We start from the raw sequence: 14,187 nt of genomic DNA on the forward strand, positions 1-14,187 counted from the left end.
CCCTTGTATTGAAATTACATAAAAAAGAAAAAAAAATATAAGTCTACTAATTGTAAGAAGATAAAATAATAAAACATAATAATGGGAAGTGCCATGAAGGATTAAGAAGGATATGGAGATAACGAACAGTGTTCAATATCAAAGTCCATAAAGACAATACAAAATAGGAGCAGAACAGATACGGACCTCTGAAACATCAGAGGTGGGATCAGGTGCCATGGAGGAGTGAGCATCCCCTGCTGACCGGACACATCCGCTTTGTGCTCATTGTCATAATGGTGAAATAAGGAAAAATCCCTCGTCAATTCAGTGTATAAATAATAGACTAACAATAGGTTTGGAAAACGTTAGTCAGCAATAGAGTCAAAGGTAAATTGTATTTGCTTACACAGTTATTGTATCGATCATAGAGCTTACAAAATGATGACTTTAGACGTAAAAAGTATAGCATATTGACTTATCATACCCGTACTTTCCATGTCACGATCGAGAAAAAAAAAATCCTAGGCATTTAAATACATGTGTTTAGAAACTTCATTCAACGTATTCTTTTCATTTTCGAACAGAAATACGATGAAAAATTATTTACAACTTGTGAAATAAAATGTTCACTGTGTTCACTGAGTCGAATTTTTCTCACTGATAAGGCCCGGTCATGGTAGCTTAGTAGTAGAGCGTTTGCTTTGTGATCGCGAGGCACGTGTTCGATTCTTGTTCGCAGCGCCGTTTCAAACCTAAAACGTTAACATACCCCGGTAGGTAGTGATTGTTCCTTCGCCAATTGTTCGGCACTAAAGGTGAAAGTCATGGGTCTTTCAGATATGACCTTAAAAACTTAAGTCCCGTGTCACGGTAGGCGATGGCACGATTTAGGACCCTCACTGCTCAATGGCCCTGAGTGTCTAGCGTAGGTCTAATTTTGAAGCAGTTCTTCAACATACGGTGAGTAAAAAAGTCTCGAGAGGGACTTGAAAAAATACAAATCAATCAATCTTGCTGCTAAGGTTTTTAATTGTGTTCTTTTTAATGAGGGAAGGGCAGGGATTAAAACAGATGACATTCGGGCAGAAATACCAGGAATGCAGAATTTTTCAGAAATATGAAAAACACATGGTCAAATCTAAATAGTTTGCAAAAATACATCAAGTTAAGGAGGAAATTCAAAAGGACATCTATTCTTGAAAAGGTATTCTTCTTCCTTATACCTACACTCATCAGTTTTTATGATGCAAGGAAAGCTAAGAAAAACAACATCCTAAAACTATCCTATATTTCCTTTCAAATCAAACAAATTTCTCTTATTTGTGTGCTTTCAAGATGTTCATTTATATTTTCATATACAAGAAAAAAATCTTAACTATTCCTGCTACAAATGAATACCTATAAATAAAATGCACAATTTTGTGATTTTGTCTGTCTTGAAAATTCATCTTTTGTAGAAAAAAAAGCTTTTTTTACCTTTAGTTTTTACTGAAATTGTTGAACAATATAAATCATGAACGAACCCTTTGCACTTCTCAATAGACACAACGATCATTGAGATCATTTATCAAATGATTCTATATGTAAGACCATTATATAGGTATGAGGAAGAAGGATATGGAAATAACGAACAGTATTCAATCTCAACGTCCATTAAACAAATATACAAAATAAAAGCAGAGCAAACACGGACCTCCGAAATCTCAGAGGTGGGATCAGGTGCGATGGAGGAGTAAGCATCCCCTGCCGACCGGTCACACCCGCCGTGTGCTCGTTGTCATAATCAGGAAATAACGGAAAAAATCCATGGTCAATACAGTGTATAAATAATGGACTAACAATTGGTATGAAAAACGTCAGTCAGCATTTCATTCAATGATAAATTGTATTTGCTGACAAGGTCATTGTATCGACCATAATATTTACGAAATGATGACTTTAAACGAGACTGTTGATATTCTTGTTTCATCAACTTGCTTGTCAATGAACAATTTTTAGAACTAGATAAATTATTGTTAAAGTCATCATTTCGTAAGTTCTATAATCGATACAATGACTTGTAAGCAAATACATGATTGTACAATTTATCATTGAAAGAAGAATATGGAGATAACAAAGTTTTCAATATCAAAGTCCATAAAACTATACAAAATAGGAGCAAAACAAACATGGACCTCCGAAACAACAGAGGTAGGATCAGGTGCCATGGTGGAGTGAGCATCCCCTACTGACCGGTCAAACCCGCTGTGTGCACGTGCTTCTTATCATGATAGGTATATAACGGAAAATTTGCCGTAAAGTAATTTAAACTCAACAAAATAAGATACGCATATTGTTTTTACTCGTAAAAGAAATTTTCGAATCATACATGGAACAACTATCTTGTATATCATTGGATACCTGTGACCCTTTTAATGCACAAACCCAAGTGTAAAATTATCTCACTTGATTGAACGCGTTGATAAAAGCAATGTTTTCAAAATTTCTTCTTAATCGTATGTCTATTTTCGTTGATATTTTGGATTTAGGGAAACAATTAATACTCCTTTTTTACACATATTTAAGATTATGAACACAACCAGGCTAACGATGATACTAAATGCAGCTACACAACAGAAAGTTGCAACTGCATTTGGAATACATCAATAGGCTATGCAACTGTTAAACTTAACTGTTAATCTAATGTCGGAAGACCAAGAATTGGCCGTCGGCAGGTAAACACACCCAGGCAGGACCGTAAGAACCCCCCCCCCCCTTCAGCACCTCACGCGATTCATAACTTGCTGTAAAAACTGTTGCTACAATCGCTGAATGAAAAAATCAGCGTAAATGTGCATAAATTGTTCCCGTGCGACTGAAAGGAGGTGGTATTCGTGCACGATATTCGTACATTGGAAATTCACCAGCGCTTAGACGTCACAAGGATATTTGGATTGGTTAAGGCGTTATGCCCCTTGAATTTGAAGGGGTCGACAACAACAAAAACTTCACTTTTCTTCTCACAACTCAGGATGTTTAATTTTTATCAAAACCTTCTAAAATCTAGGGTCCTCCACACAATGTGACTTATGACGTATATAGAGAAAAAATACTTTTACTTCCGATTCAATCGAGTTTCTGTAAGAACAAATTAACCTAACACCGTTTGTAAACAATGAACACATGGCATGATGATGACCACGGAGTGACCGATGGAAAATATGGTTTTTTGTTAAATAAAAGAACATCAGACGTCTTGGATTATGTTACATAATAATTCGTAAACAACAGGTTCCGGTGAATATGACGTTTAAAAATAGATTATTTATCCTTTCAGGATAATCAACCAAGTCTGTTTTGAGAATTGAAATTTCGGTACACTAATTTGTGCGTTTCAATAATACATTATCTCATTGTCGTTTATAAATATTTAAAAGATAGTGCATGTTTCTAGTTTTCCTCTGTTATGATTGTCCAGCTCAGTGGCCAGTAATTACTAAATATAGTATGGTGACGTATGCGGAGACTTGCCAAAGTTTTTGAGTCCCGGGCAACAGGAACTCCAAAAAGGAACTTTGATACCAAAGATCTGGAAAATGTTTTTTCTACATCATACATTTAATTTTAATTCAATTTTTGATGTTATCTAAGAAGGATATGGAAATAACGAACAGTATTCCATCTCAACGTACATTAAACAAATATACAAAATAAGAGCAGAGCAAACACGGACCTCCGAAACATCAGAGGTGGGATCAGGTGCCATGGAGGAGTGAGCATCCCCTGCCGACCAGTCACACCTGCCGTGTGTTCGTTGTCATAATCTGGATATAATAGAAAAAATCCGTGGTCAATTCAGTGTATAAATAATGGACTAACAATTGGTATGAAAACCGTCAGTCAGCATTTCATTCATTGATAAATTGTATTTGCTGACAATTATTAATTCTAATTCATTTATATTTCTTTTCCACAAAAGGAGTCATTGATTTTTTTTTTAAATGTATTTAAGAGAAAATGAGTTTTATGTACTTTTTACAAATAAAATAAATTTCTGTAAAAAATATGTTGATAGCTAAAAATGAATTTTTATGGTTATTCCGTGAGCTTAAAAACGTATCAAAGGATAAGACAAAGTTTGTTGTGCTTGGAATGAAAATGCTCTAGGAAAAATTTCTTATAACTTGTGAAATAATTATTTTAAAAAATCGGTATAAATTACATTTTAATCCCTGGACAGTTTTTAAAGGTTGATATGCTCGTTAAAAGCAATGCTCAATAATATGAGAGCATAACCTCTGGGTGTGTGGAGGACCCTTAAGAATAAAAAAGGATTAAACTGAAAACACAGATTATCATGTTTAATCTGAATATGCGTTTCTTTTTTGGTTGAGTATTTAAATAATGGACTTACAATTATGAAAAACGTTCGTCAGCCTTTGACTCAATGATAAATTGAATTTTCTTGGCAATGTCATTGTATTGAAGCAAATTTTAACTGAATTTTTCATACTTATTGTAAGTCCATTATTTATAACATTTACTGAATTGACTACACTTTTTCCGTTATTTCCCGATCGTGACAAAGACTTGGAGAGAAAATCCAATAAGACAATCTTTTATAACATAATCAAGGAATATAAATTGAAACTACTATAACTCTTCTGATTTTTCCTAAATAAAAGAAAGGCAGTAAAATGTGAATAATTCCTTAGAAATCTCAGTAAATGGACTTATTATCAGTGTGTTAATTAAATGAGCTAATCCATTCTTCCGTAATCATTTAGTCTTTACTTTTGTGTTTGTAATATATTAATGTACTAATCCCCGTTAGTTTTGAAGCTTATTCCGAGCCATCCTCTTTTTGTATCGGTATAATAAAACAATTAAAAAGTATATCACTGAGAGATTTAAATACATTCAATGACTAAAATGTATCAAAAATATATTGTATAACAGTTCAGAAAACCCCAAAAGGATTCTTCTTAGTAATAAAGAAATTTAATGGACTGTGAGTTGAGGTGGGTATCAAGGAACAAAGTCTAAATAATGATATAAATACCAGCTCCGTCATTATGTGATGGATAATAGAATCATGGTAACTTTTGAGGAAAGTAGTTATGTCTGTGCGTAGAGTGATTGTTGCAAAAAAGTTTCGGGAAAAAAAATATTCTACATGAATTTAGCTCAATTAAGGTATTACATTCATGAAGAGATATTTTTCATTTTGTCATTTTAACATAAAATTTAAATGCTACATGTAGTTAACTATAAATTATAATAAGACAAAGAGCATTTGTTCGATATTTTCAATGATACTATTTCTTTGAATTATGTGAAGATTAAATCTTTATGCAAAAATACATGCAAATCATATGCATTTGACAATCAGTTGATCATGTTACAATTCCATCATGTTTTCTATATTCACAATTGTTCTTATTTCCTAAATACCACATCTGCTATTATTTCCTTTCTGAAATTGATTTCCAGTCATTGTTAGCGGCGGCTCTATCACTTCCTTTTCAAGTTAATAGGTTCCAAGGAAAAGAATGAATATATATTAATACATAATTGCAACACAAGGGCTCAGGAAATAATAAAAAATATATATTAATTAATTTATTCTATAATATTTACACATATTTAATACCGATATAAATATTTCAATTAAAGCAGATTTTTCATGAATGTTCTTTAAAATGATTCATTTCAGAAGATTGATATTGTGTCATATGATAGTCTTACCAAACCTGAAGATTTATTGCAGTCTATTGTGTGGAGACAGGTAAGCTATTCAAAGCTTTTACTAGAATGATATAATGCACATATACAGATTATGTGTACATCTGTTAAAACAAGAGTTACTGCTACACTCTACATTACTTTTTCTCTCTAACATGTTTGCAGTTGCTGTCTCAATTTTTACCAAAGTTCGCACGGGGATTGTGTAGGTAAGCACAATTACTTTAATTATTTCGATAAAAAGACAGCGATTGTTATCTATTTTATAGATATTATTTATGGTTCAAAAGATTCTAAAAATATAACAAAAGTTCCATAGAAAAGCTTAGGCGTGATGACACCCATAAATAATATAAAGGATGCTTTATACTTTTTGGTGAACAGATGTGGTTACTCTAAGGAATCTTGTTTCATGCCCCTAGTATTACTGTTTTTGATTTTACTTTTACATGACACCTGAACCTTTCTGTGTTTTTACATGTGTTCTGCTTACAAATCCTATTTTCTTGTAGACTTTAAGACTTTTGAGCATGCTTAATATTTGTCCTGTGGACATTTCATCTTCAAAAAGAGTGCCTAAGATAAATTATATAGTTCTAGCAAAACTACATGCTCCACTTGCCCCTTAATAAAGTTAATAACAAACATATTGCTCAATATTAAAGTCAATAAAACAATATAAAACAGGAGCAGAGCAAACACAGTTCTCCGACACATCAGAGGTAGGATCAGTTGCCATGGCTGAAATGTCTTAATTATAAGTCATAGTGGAAGTAAATTATGGGGAAGGATATAGAGATAACGAACAGTAATAAATATCAAAGTCCATACAACAGTACAAAATAGGATCAGAGCAAACACAAACATCCGAAACATCAGAGGTTGGATCAGGTGCCATGGAGTAGTGGACATCCCCTTCTGACAGGTCACACCCGCTGTGTTCTCCTTGTCATGATCAGGAAATAATGGAAAAATCCTTCGTCAATGCAGTATATAAATAACAGACCAACAATTGGTATGAAAAACGTCAGTCAGCATTTGTCTCAATATTAACTTGTATTTGCTGACAAGGTCACTCTATCGACCATAGAACTTACGAAATGATTACTTTAAACGAGACTGCTGATATTCTTGTTTTATCAACTTGCTTGTCAATAAGTTACCTTGTTTTAGAAATTATTCATACGTACACTGTCGAACATGCTCTTGCCTATCGAATCAACTGTGATATATACACTCCGTATGCAGGTGATGAAGGTATATTGCTGTGTAAGTAAGTAAGTAAGTAAACGCAATCATCTTTTTATGTCAACTTCAGATTACTTGTGTGTGCAATCGGAATTTGTTTTAGCAAAATATTTTTGCAATTGACCAATGACCACGTAAGTAAATATACGATTTCAAATGAGGCAAATTTAATGTATAGGTGATCCAAAAGAAATTTTAAAAAATGATTTTGGACCTTTCATGCAAATATTTTTATATCAAAATTCATTTTACAGAGTGTCCATTGGGAACTTTTGGTATTTACTGCACTGGAAGATGTGTGGAGGGTTTTTAGCGGAAAACTCTGTAGGTCTGAGTGTTACTGTCCTATAGAGAGGTGTGATGTACGATATGGCTGTCAAATGGAAAGCATGGGTAATTACAAAATGTTTGCCTCTATCCTGTTCATGGAATATGATAAAATTTTAAATTTATGTCTGTTACCCTCTCCTCTTTGGCACTTGACCCAAACTCTAAAAAAAATCAGGGTCCCTTACTTTTTGCCCGCCGCTTCATATATTTGTATCCTTTAAATATTTTTGTGAATGATCCATGTTCTTTATTTGCATTTTTAACAAATTATTACATTTTTAATCTTTTTTCATTTATTTATTCAATTAATTTCCTTTTAAGAAAAGTACAGAGAGGGTCCTAGTGAGTGGACAAACCTGAAGTATGTTCTGGTTGAATCTGTAATTACCATGAGTGTTATTGGTCTACTGATCTATCTTAGATCTTGGTAATATGGGCAAAATACAACTATTAAAGTATTTTTATATTTTTGAATAATTTACCAATATAATGCATAATAACTAGCATTTTTTTTAACCATTACAATTATTTATTTTTGAGTGGTTAATATGAAATTTTTCCGGTAGGTTTTCAAGGCCACGTGTTTGTTTTGCTCCGTCTTGGCTCACTACATAACAAACTGGTAAAAATATTGTATTTTCTGTAATCATAACAAATAAATACGTTAATTAAAGATTTTTTCAAATCAATATAAGGATTATCGAAGAAAAAATGTTGCTCAATGAATACATTTCTAAAGGAAAAATGCAGGCTAAATAATCAGATTTGCTCAATTAATTTTAAAAAAAAATCAGATTCCGGTTTAGTGTAATTAAAAACAAATCATAGAACAGAACGTAAATGCTTACTTTCTTTTTTAAGAAACTCAGAGGGATGGATTGGAATCTCAAGGAAGCTCTTCATCAGGTGGAGCCGGAAATGTTGTATCGAGCACACGTGAACAACCAGAAGTAAATACTTATACGGATTTGAAATTTTCCAGAATGCAGTCTCTGTATGACAGCTCTCCTGACTGTGGAGGTGGAATAGAACCAACAGCGCCATCTGTCGACTCCATTCCAACCCAAGGATGTAAAGATCGAAAATATAAAGAAGTGAAAGGCATTGATGACGATGATGATGGTGGAAGTGATGTTGAAGATGATGATGATGATGAACATAAGAGAAATTTTCAAAACATAAATTACCGTATAAGTGGAAATTTTAGCGAGACGCAAATTTAGCGATTTGTTCTTAAAAACTGGTAATTTATTTTAATCGAGAAATCAATTTAGCTGTTTTAAAATTTCCACATTAAAGAAGCTATTACAAATTAAATGCAATTAATTTTTAGCATTATTCAATTTTAGCAATCTCGGTACCCTCGCTAATAATGCCAAAATGAAATCCTCGCTCAAAATTCTACTTATACAGTAATAGTTTCTCGTCTTTAAATGTCATTTGGAAAATAAATAAAATATCAAAAAAGGTACATTTGTAGAACTTTAATGGGAATGTTTAATACTGTAAGTGATATTAGGAGTAAATGTTTCGATAGTGTTGAAAAGAGGTCTTTAAAAAGATAATCATAAAACAGCGGCGTCAATGAAAAGACAAAAAATTGAATGAAGAACTCGTTCAACAATCTTTTCTATCCAGGCCTTTCTCTTCTCGACCTAAGTTATGCTGCTAGCAGCTGGATCGAGTGTAAATCTTATAAATATAAAATAAATATAATATCTGATTTTGAAATTAAATGTTTTACTTGCACATACGTATCTGACCAAAATGAAAAACTTTCCGAATCATCTTAATCAAACGAGTGTCAACAAGCAGACAAGACAAAAGATTATTTGATGTAATGCGAGGGTTGTCCCTAAATTCTGTAGACAAGCGTTGTTTTGTAGGAAACCAACGTCATACATTAATGTAATTTCGTATATAGATTAAACCAACACTATATGATAAATTTATTGACAAACATGGAGTAACTACACAAATTATTTTAATTTAAAAGACACATTTTATTGTCGGGTGTAGGAAGGCGGTGCAATACCCAAAGGTTGCAATAAAAAATTGGTATATCATATCTAAAATCCTTTTAAAAAATCATTACTGTCCTGTATTTTTTGAATGGAAATAAAAATTCTTAATACTGTTTTACTATCTATATTTCCTAAAATTTTGGTGTTCATGCTTTGATAAATATATTTTATAACGTTTTATATACATCGGGTTGGAACCCGACTTGTTGAAAAATGGCGGCTGCGTTGGCACAGACGGCGTTCCGGAATATGATCAAGTGAATTGATCCTGAACTCACTCTTAAAGAAATGTACCAGTCAAAATGTTCAGTAGATTAAGAAACTATTTCTCGTCCTTAGTATTAAAATGACTAAAACGGTTCATCTATGTATATGTGAATAACAGTAATAAAAATAGAAGACATGGCTAAGAACTGGGCATGAGTTCCACTGTGCAACTCCATTAGAGAAAACAGACGAAAAGCCTGTAGAAATATAGCGTTTTCAAATTATTATTATTTCAAACCTGTACATGCATATATACTTTAATGTTTGATCATATCAAAGTACCGTTCACGGTAGCTCAGTTGGTAGAGCGCTCACTTCTTGATCGAGATATCGTGAGTTCGAATCTCGGCAGCGACTGGCCTAAGTCGATAAAAAAAATGGGTAGCAGCTGTTCCTCTGCCATGCGCTCGGCAATTTGAAATGAAAGTTGCGGGTCCTTCGGATGAGACCTTAAAAAGGATGCCCCGTGTCAGGGGCAGGCGTTGGCACGGTAAAGATCCATCACTGTTCAAAGACCCTGAGTGCCGAGTAAAGATCAAAATTTGAAGTCCTTCACCGGCATATGGTGATGCTCAATACGAGTGAAAAATTCTCGAGAGGGGTGTTAAACAATATACAATCAATCAATCTATACGTTGCAGATCTGTTTTTCATTTTGAACCCCTTTTCATTTGTGATAAACTTATAACGAGTAAGTGATAAAGAATAAAACTTAAGTGTTTTGAATCAGGCCTTAGTATTTATTTTCATGCAGGACCTAAACAGTGTACGGACACAGACATTTGATCTTTTCGATTTCCTTTGCTTTATTTTTTTTAATTTGAGATATTTCACATGAAAGTGCAGTTTTAAACTTTATTCTACTATATCCGGAATAATCCGTAGATTTTTTTAAATAATTTCATTTTTTCAGTTAATTAGATTCCTTACACCAATAATCATTATTTCATATCCTGGAACGAGTGCAGGTACGCAGTTTGATTTTTCCTGTAAATACTTAATTAGCACCCTGTACAATCGGTAACATTAATTATTTACCTCTATGTGTACATGGAAATACTTCAGCACTATTGAAATACTAGTATATTGTGTTTATTTTCCAAATACTTCAAAGGGCACAACCCTAACGAAAAAATACTATAGTAAACTATAGTTAACTACAGTTTACTATAGTTTACTATAGTAAATCAAAGTTCCAAAGTTTTCACCATAGTAAATCAAAGTTCCAAAGTTTTTACCATAGTAAATCAAAGTTCCAAAGTTTTCACCATAGTAAATCAAAGTTCCAAAGTTTTCACCATAGTAAATCAAAGTTCCAAAGTTTTCACCATAGTAAATCAAAGTTCCAAAGTTTTCACCATAGTAAATCAAAGTTCCAAAGTTTTCACCATAGTAAATCAAAGTTCCAAAGTTTTCACCATAGTAAATCAAAGTTCCAAAGTTTTCACCAAAGTAAATCAAAGTTCCAAAGTTTTCACCATAGTAAATCAAAGTTCCAAAGTTTTCACCATAGTAAATCAAAGTTCCAAAGTTTTCGCCATAGCTTATCAAAGTTCCAAAGTTTTCCCCAAAGTAAATCAAAGTTCGAAAGTTGTTGGCATAGTAAATCAAAGTTCCAAATTTATACCATAGTTTTTCAAAGTTCCAAAGTTTTTACTATAGTTTTTCAAAGTTCAAAAGTTTTTACTATAGTAAATCAAACTTCCAATATTTTTTGTAATAACTTTGACAACTTAAATATTTTAATTATTAATAATTATTTATAATTAAGATTAAATATATTTAAATAAATACTGATTATTTATCGGTGAAAGAGACTTTTTTTTTACATTAAAACAATTTCTTGTACTTTGTTCTTTTCGGGAGAAGATTTGGGTTTTTTGAAAAAAATCTGAAGTATTAATGAATCTTCAACATGAATTTTATATAATGTACAGAATGGGAAGCAAAACCATAATCTTAAGGGTTTATAGTGCTTAATCAAAGTTCCAAAGTTTTTACTATAGTTAATCAAAGTTCCAAAGTTTTCACCATAGTAAATCAAAGTTCCAAAGTTTTCACCATAGTAAATCAAAGTTCCAAAATTTTCACCAAAGTAAATCAAAGTTCCAAATATTTTGCCATAGTAAATCAAAGTTCCAAAGTTTTCACCAAAGTAATCAAAGTTCCATAGTTTTCACCATAGTAAATCAAAGTTCCAAAGTTTTCACCATAGTGAATCAAAGTTCCAAAGTTTTCACCATAGTAAATCAAAGTTCCATATTTATAACTTTGGTACTATAGTTAACTATAGTAAACTATAGTTAACTATAGTTTACTATAGTATTTTTTTTGATAGGGAAGGTACATACGAACACCACGATCTAAATACTTATACTATACTAAAATACGAAAAAGTTATTTGTTGAAATGATAGATCTAGAGTCCCCTTGAATAGCTTTATGAAAATTGCACGAAACATGTGTTAAAAACAATTGACTATGAATGGACAGCTGAGACACTATGATTTGTGTTTGTTTTCAAAATTTTCAGATACAAGTATTTATGACAGTTTATTACTTTAAATATCGTTCTCTTTTATAATGTATGTTATTTGAAAAATACAGCCATCTTTTGAATTGAAATTTTGCTACATCTTAGTGCTTCGTTTTCTTTTTAATGACTTTGAGCTACATCTTAGTGTTTAATTTTCCTCCCTCATTCAGCAGTTCCACGGACAGCGTGCTAGAGTCATTAAACTGAAGCAGTGGTCGTTTCTGAACCTGACTGTATGCATCTGACGAATCAGGTTCAAAACTTCCGTCCTTTTCTTTTGTATTGATATGCGACTCATTTTCCAATAAATCTATTTCTTCGTGTGGTTTCTCAAACTCATCTTCTTTGACTTCAGGTGTAATTAGCTGTTTCTTTTGCTCATTTTCGATAGATACAGTCACCATCGATTGGTTATCGGAACTCTCATTGTTACTTTGAATATTACTGTCTGAGCATTTAGGTTTACCTCCATCACATTCTTCATCTTCCAGTGAAAACAATTCTTCGTAATCTGATATTCTGCTAAGTTTCGACAACTCAGTGATGTGTCGTTTACGCCAACTGCTATTTGCCAAACTATAAGGACGTGAAGAAAAACGCTTTGGGCGATTCGACTCTCAGGCGGTAAAACTTTCACTTTTTGATATCGAATTTAAAGCGCTTGTCTCATTATCTTTTATCATCCCAAGTTTTCGATTCAGTTGGGCACTTTCTAAATAATCTTTAATTGTTTCATTTATTGAACTTTTTTGCAAAGTACTTTTTATGATAATTCACTTTGCTTTATCCCTAACTCAGACGCGCATTTTTCTTTCTGTTTCTCTTTCATTTCCATCGAGTCGTATTCATCATGCATACCCTCTGCATTGTCCTCAAGTTTGAATGAAGCATCAACAGATCTCAGCGTCATTGATTTCTCAATAGATGGTTTACATAGAGACAAGACCTTGTATCCTTCGTGTTCGAAATATCGTTCGTATGCCTTCTCCGTCATTGTTGTCATTTACTTCATTGTTGTGGCCATTTATCATTCTTGTAGATGGAAGAGATGGTGCTTCAGGTTCCTGGGCATTCTCATCGTCTTTTGAGTTGTCATACATAGGCTGCATCTGGGAGAACCTCAGAACTGTATAGCTGTTCAGGTCTTGATGATTTGGTGTCCTCTGCTGAACAGTTTCAGTCGCAGTGGAGGACGAGCTTCTTTGACTTTCGTATCTATGGTCCTCCTGGTTTTCTACTTTACAGATATTATGTTTTGTAACTATCATAGGTCTGTTATAATGTTATCCATATGCATCAATTTTTTTTCTTTCAAAAACATACCAAATAACATGCATTAAATTAGCCTGCTATATCAATTTTTAAGTAATAAGATCGATAAGTTTTATCAAATTTAATTAAAGGATTTAAAGTTAACATTTTTTTTTTGATTATGGATATTATCACAATACGTATTTAAAAAAGATAAATCGCCTTTGGAATAACACTCAATTATTCATGTTCATACCTGCCTGATCTGTATACACCTGATTTGAAACAGAAGACGATGACGCTTTCATTTTTGAGAACCTACAGAAAAGATACTCTGTTGCCTCATACATGTATCATCAAAGTCAATTACATTGTACATTTGAAATTGAAATAAGCATTTGAATCAAAAAGTGCTTTACTTTTTAATTGAAGGAGAAAACAGTCTAAATATATTTTTACCAGGATCTAAGATAAAACATCAGACCAATCAGACTCATGGTGGTGACAGATCCAATCAGGGCATACGTCACGTTAATCTACTTACTATTGCTTTCTGTACCTGCTGAAAGAAAAAAATAAATGGTTTGTAAGAGTCAGTTTATATGTTCTATATCGATTTAATGGAAATGTTGTAAAAAAAAAATTGAAAGTTTTCTTTTCCATATGATGCAAAATAAAATGAATTTGAGATTACGTGCACATATCTGTATCTTTGCTTATACATTATTCTAAAAAGGATTTTCAAGACTGATATTATTCAATATGAATTTTCAAGTGCATGCATGTCATCATGTGAATAAAACATTCCTTTTTTTTCCACACTACA

General features: G+C 32.5%; 1 protein-coding gene across 1 annotated transcript; it reads right to left on the reverse strand.

Annotated features, from left to right (window-relative positions):
• Nucleotides 1-12,793: 12,793 nt before the first annotated feature.
• On the reverse strand, nucleotides 12,794-13,920 carry LOC134262054 (uncharacterized). The gene is made up of 3 exons (XM_062744430.1): nucleotides 13,821-13,920; nucleotides 13,618-13,679; nucleotides 12,794-13,344 (listed from the first exon to the last, which is right to left on the reverse strand). Exons 1-3 carry the CDS (start codon nucleotides 13,856-13,858, stop codon nucleotides 13,040-13,042), a joined length of 405 nt encoding a protein of 134 aa, XP_062600414.1. The 5' UTR covers nucleotides 13,859-13,920; the 3' UTR covers nucleotides 12,794-13,039.
• Nucleotides 13,921-14,187: the final 267 nt, after the last annotated feature.

Source organism: Saccostrea cucullata, unplaced genomic scaffold (genome assembly GCF_032062105.1).
Source record: "Saccostrea cucullata isolate Sc308-1 unplaced genomic scaffold, CSIRO_AGI_Scuc_v1 ctg2463, whole genome shotgun sequence".
NCBI classification, from domain to species: Eukaryota; Metazoa; Mollusca; class Bivalvia; order Ostreida; family Ostreidae; genus Saccostrea; species Saccostrea cuccullata.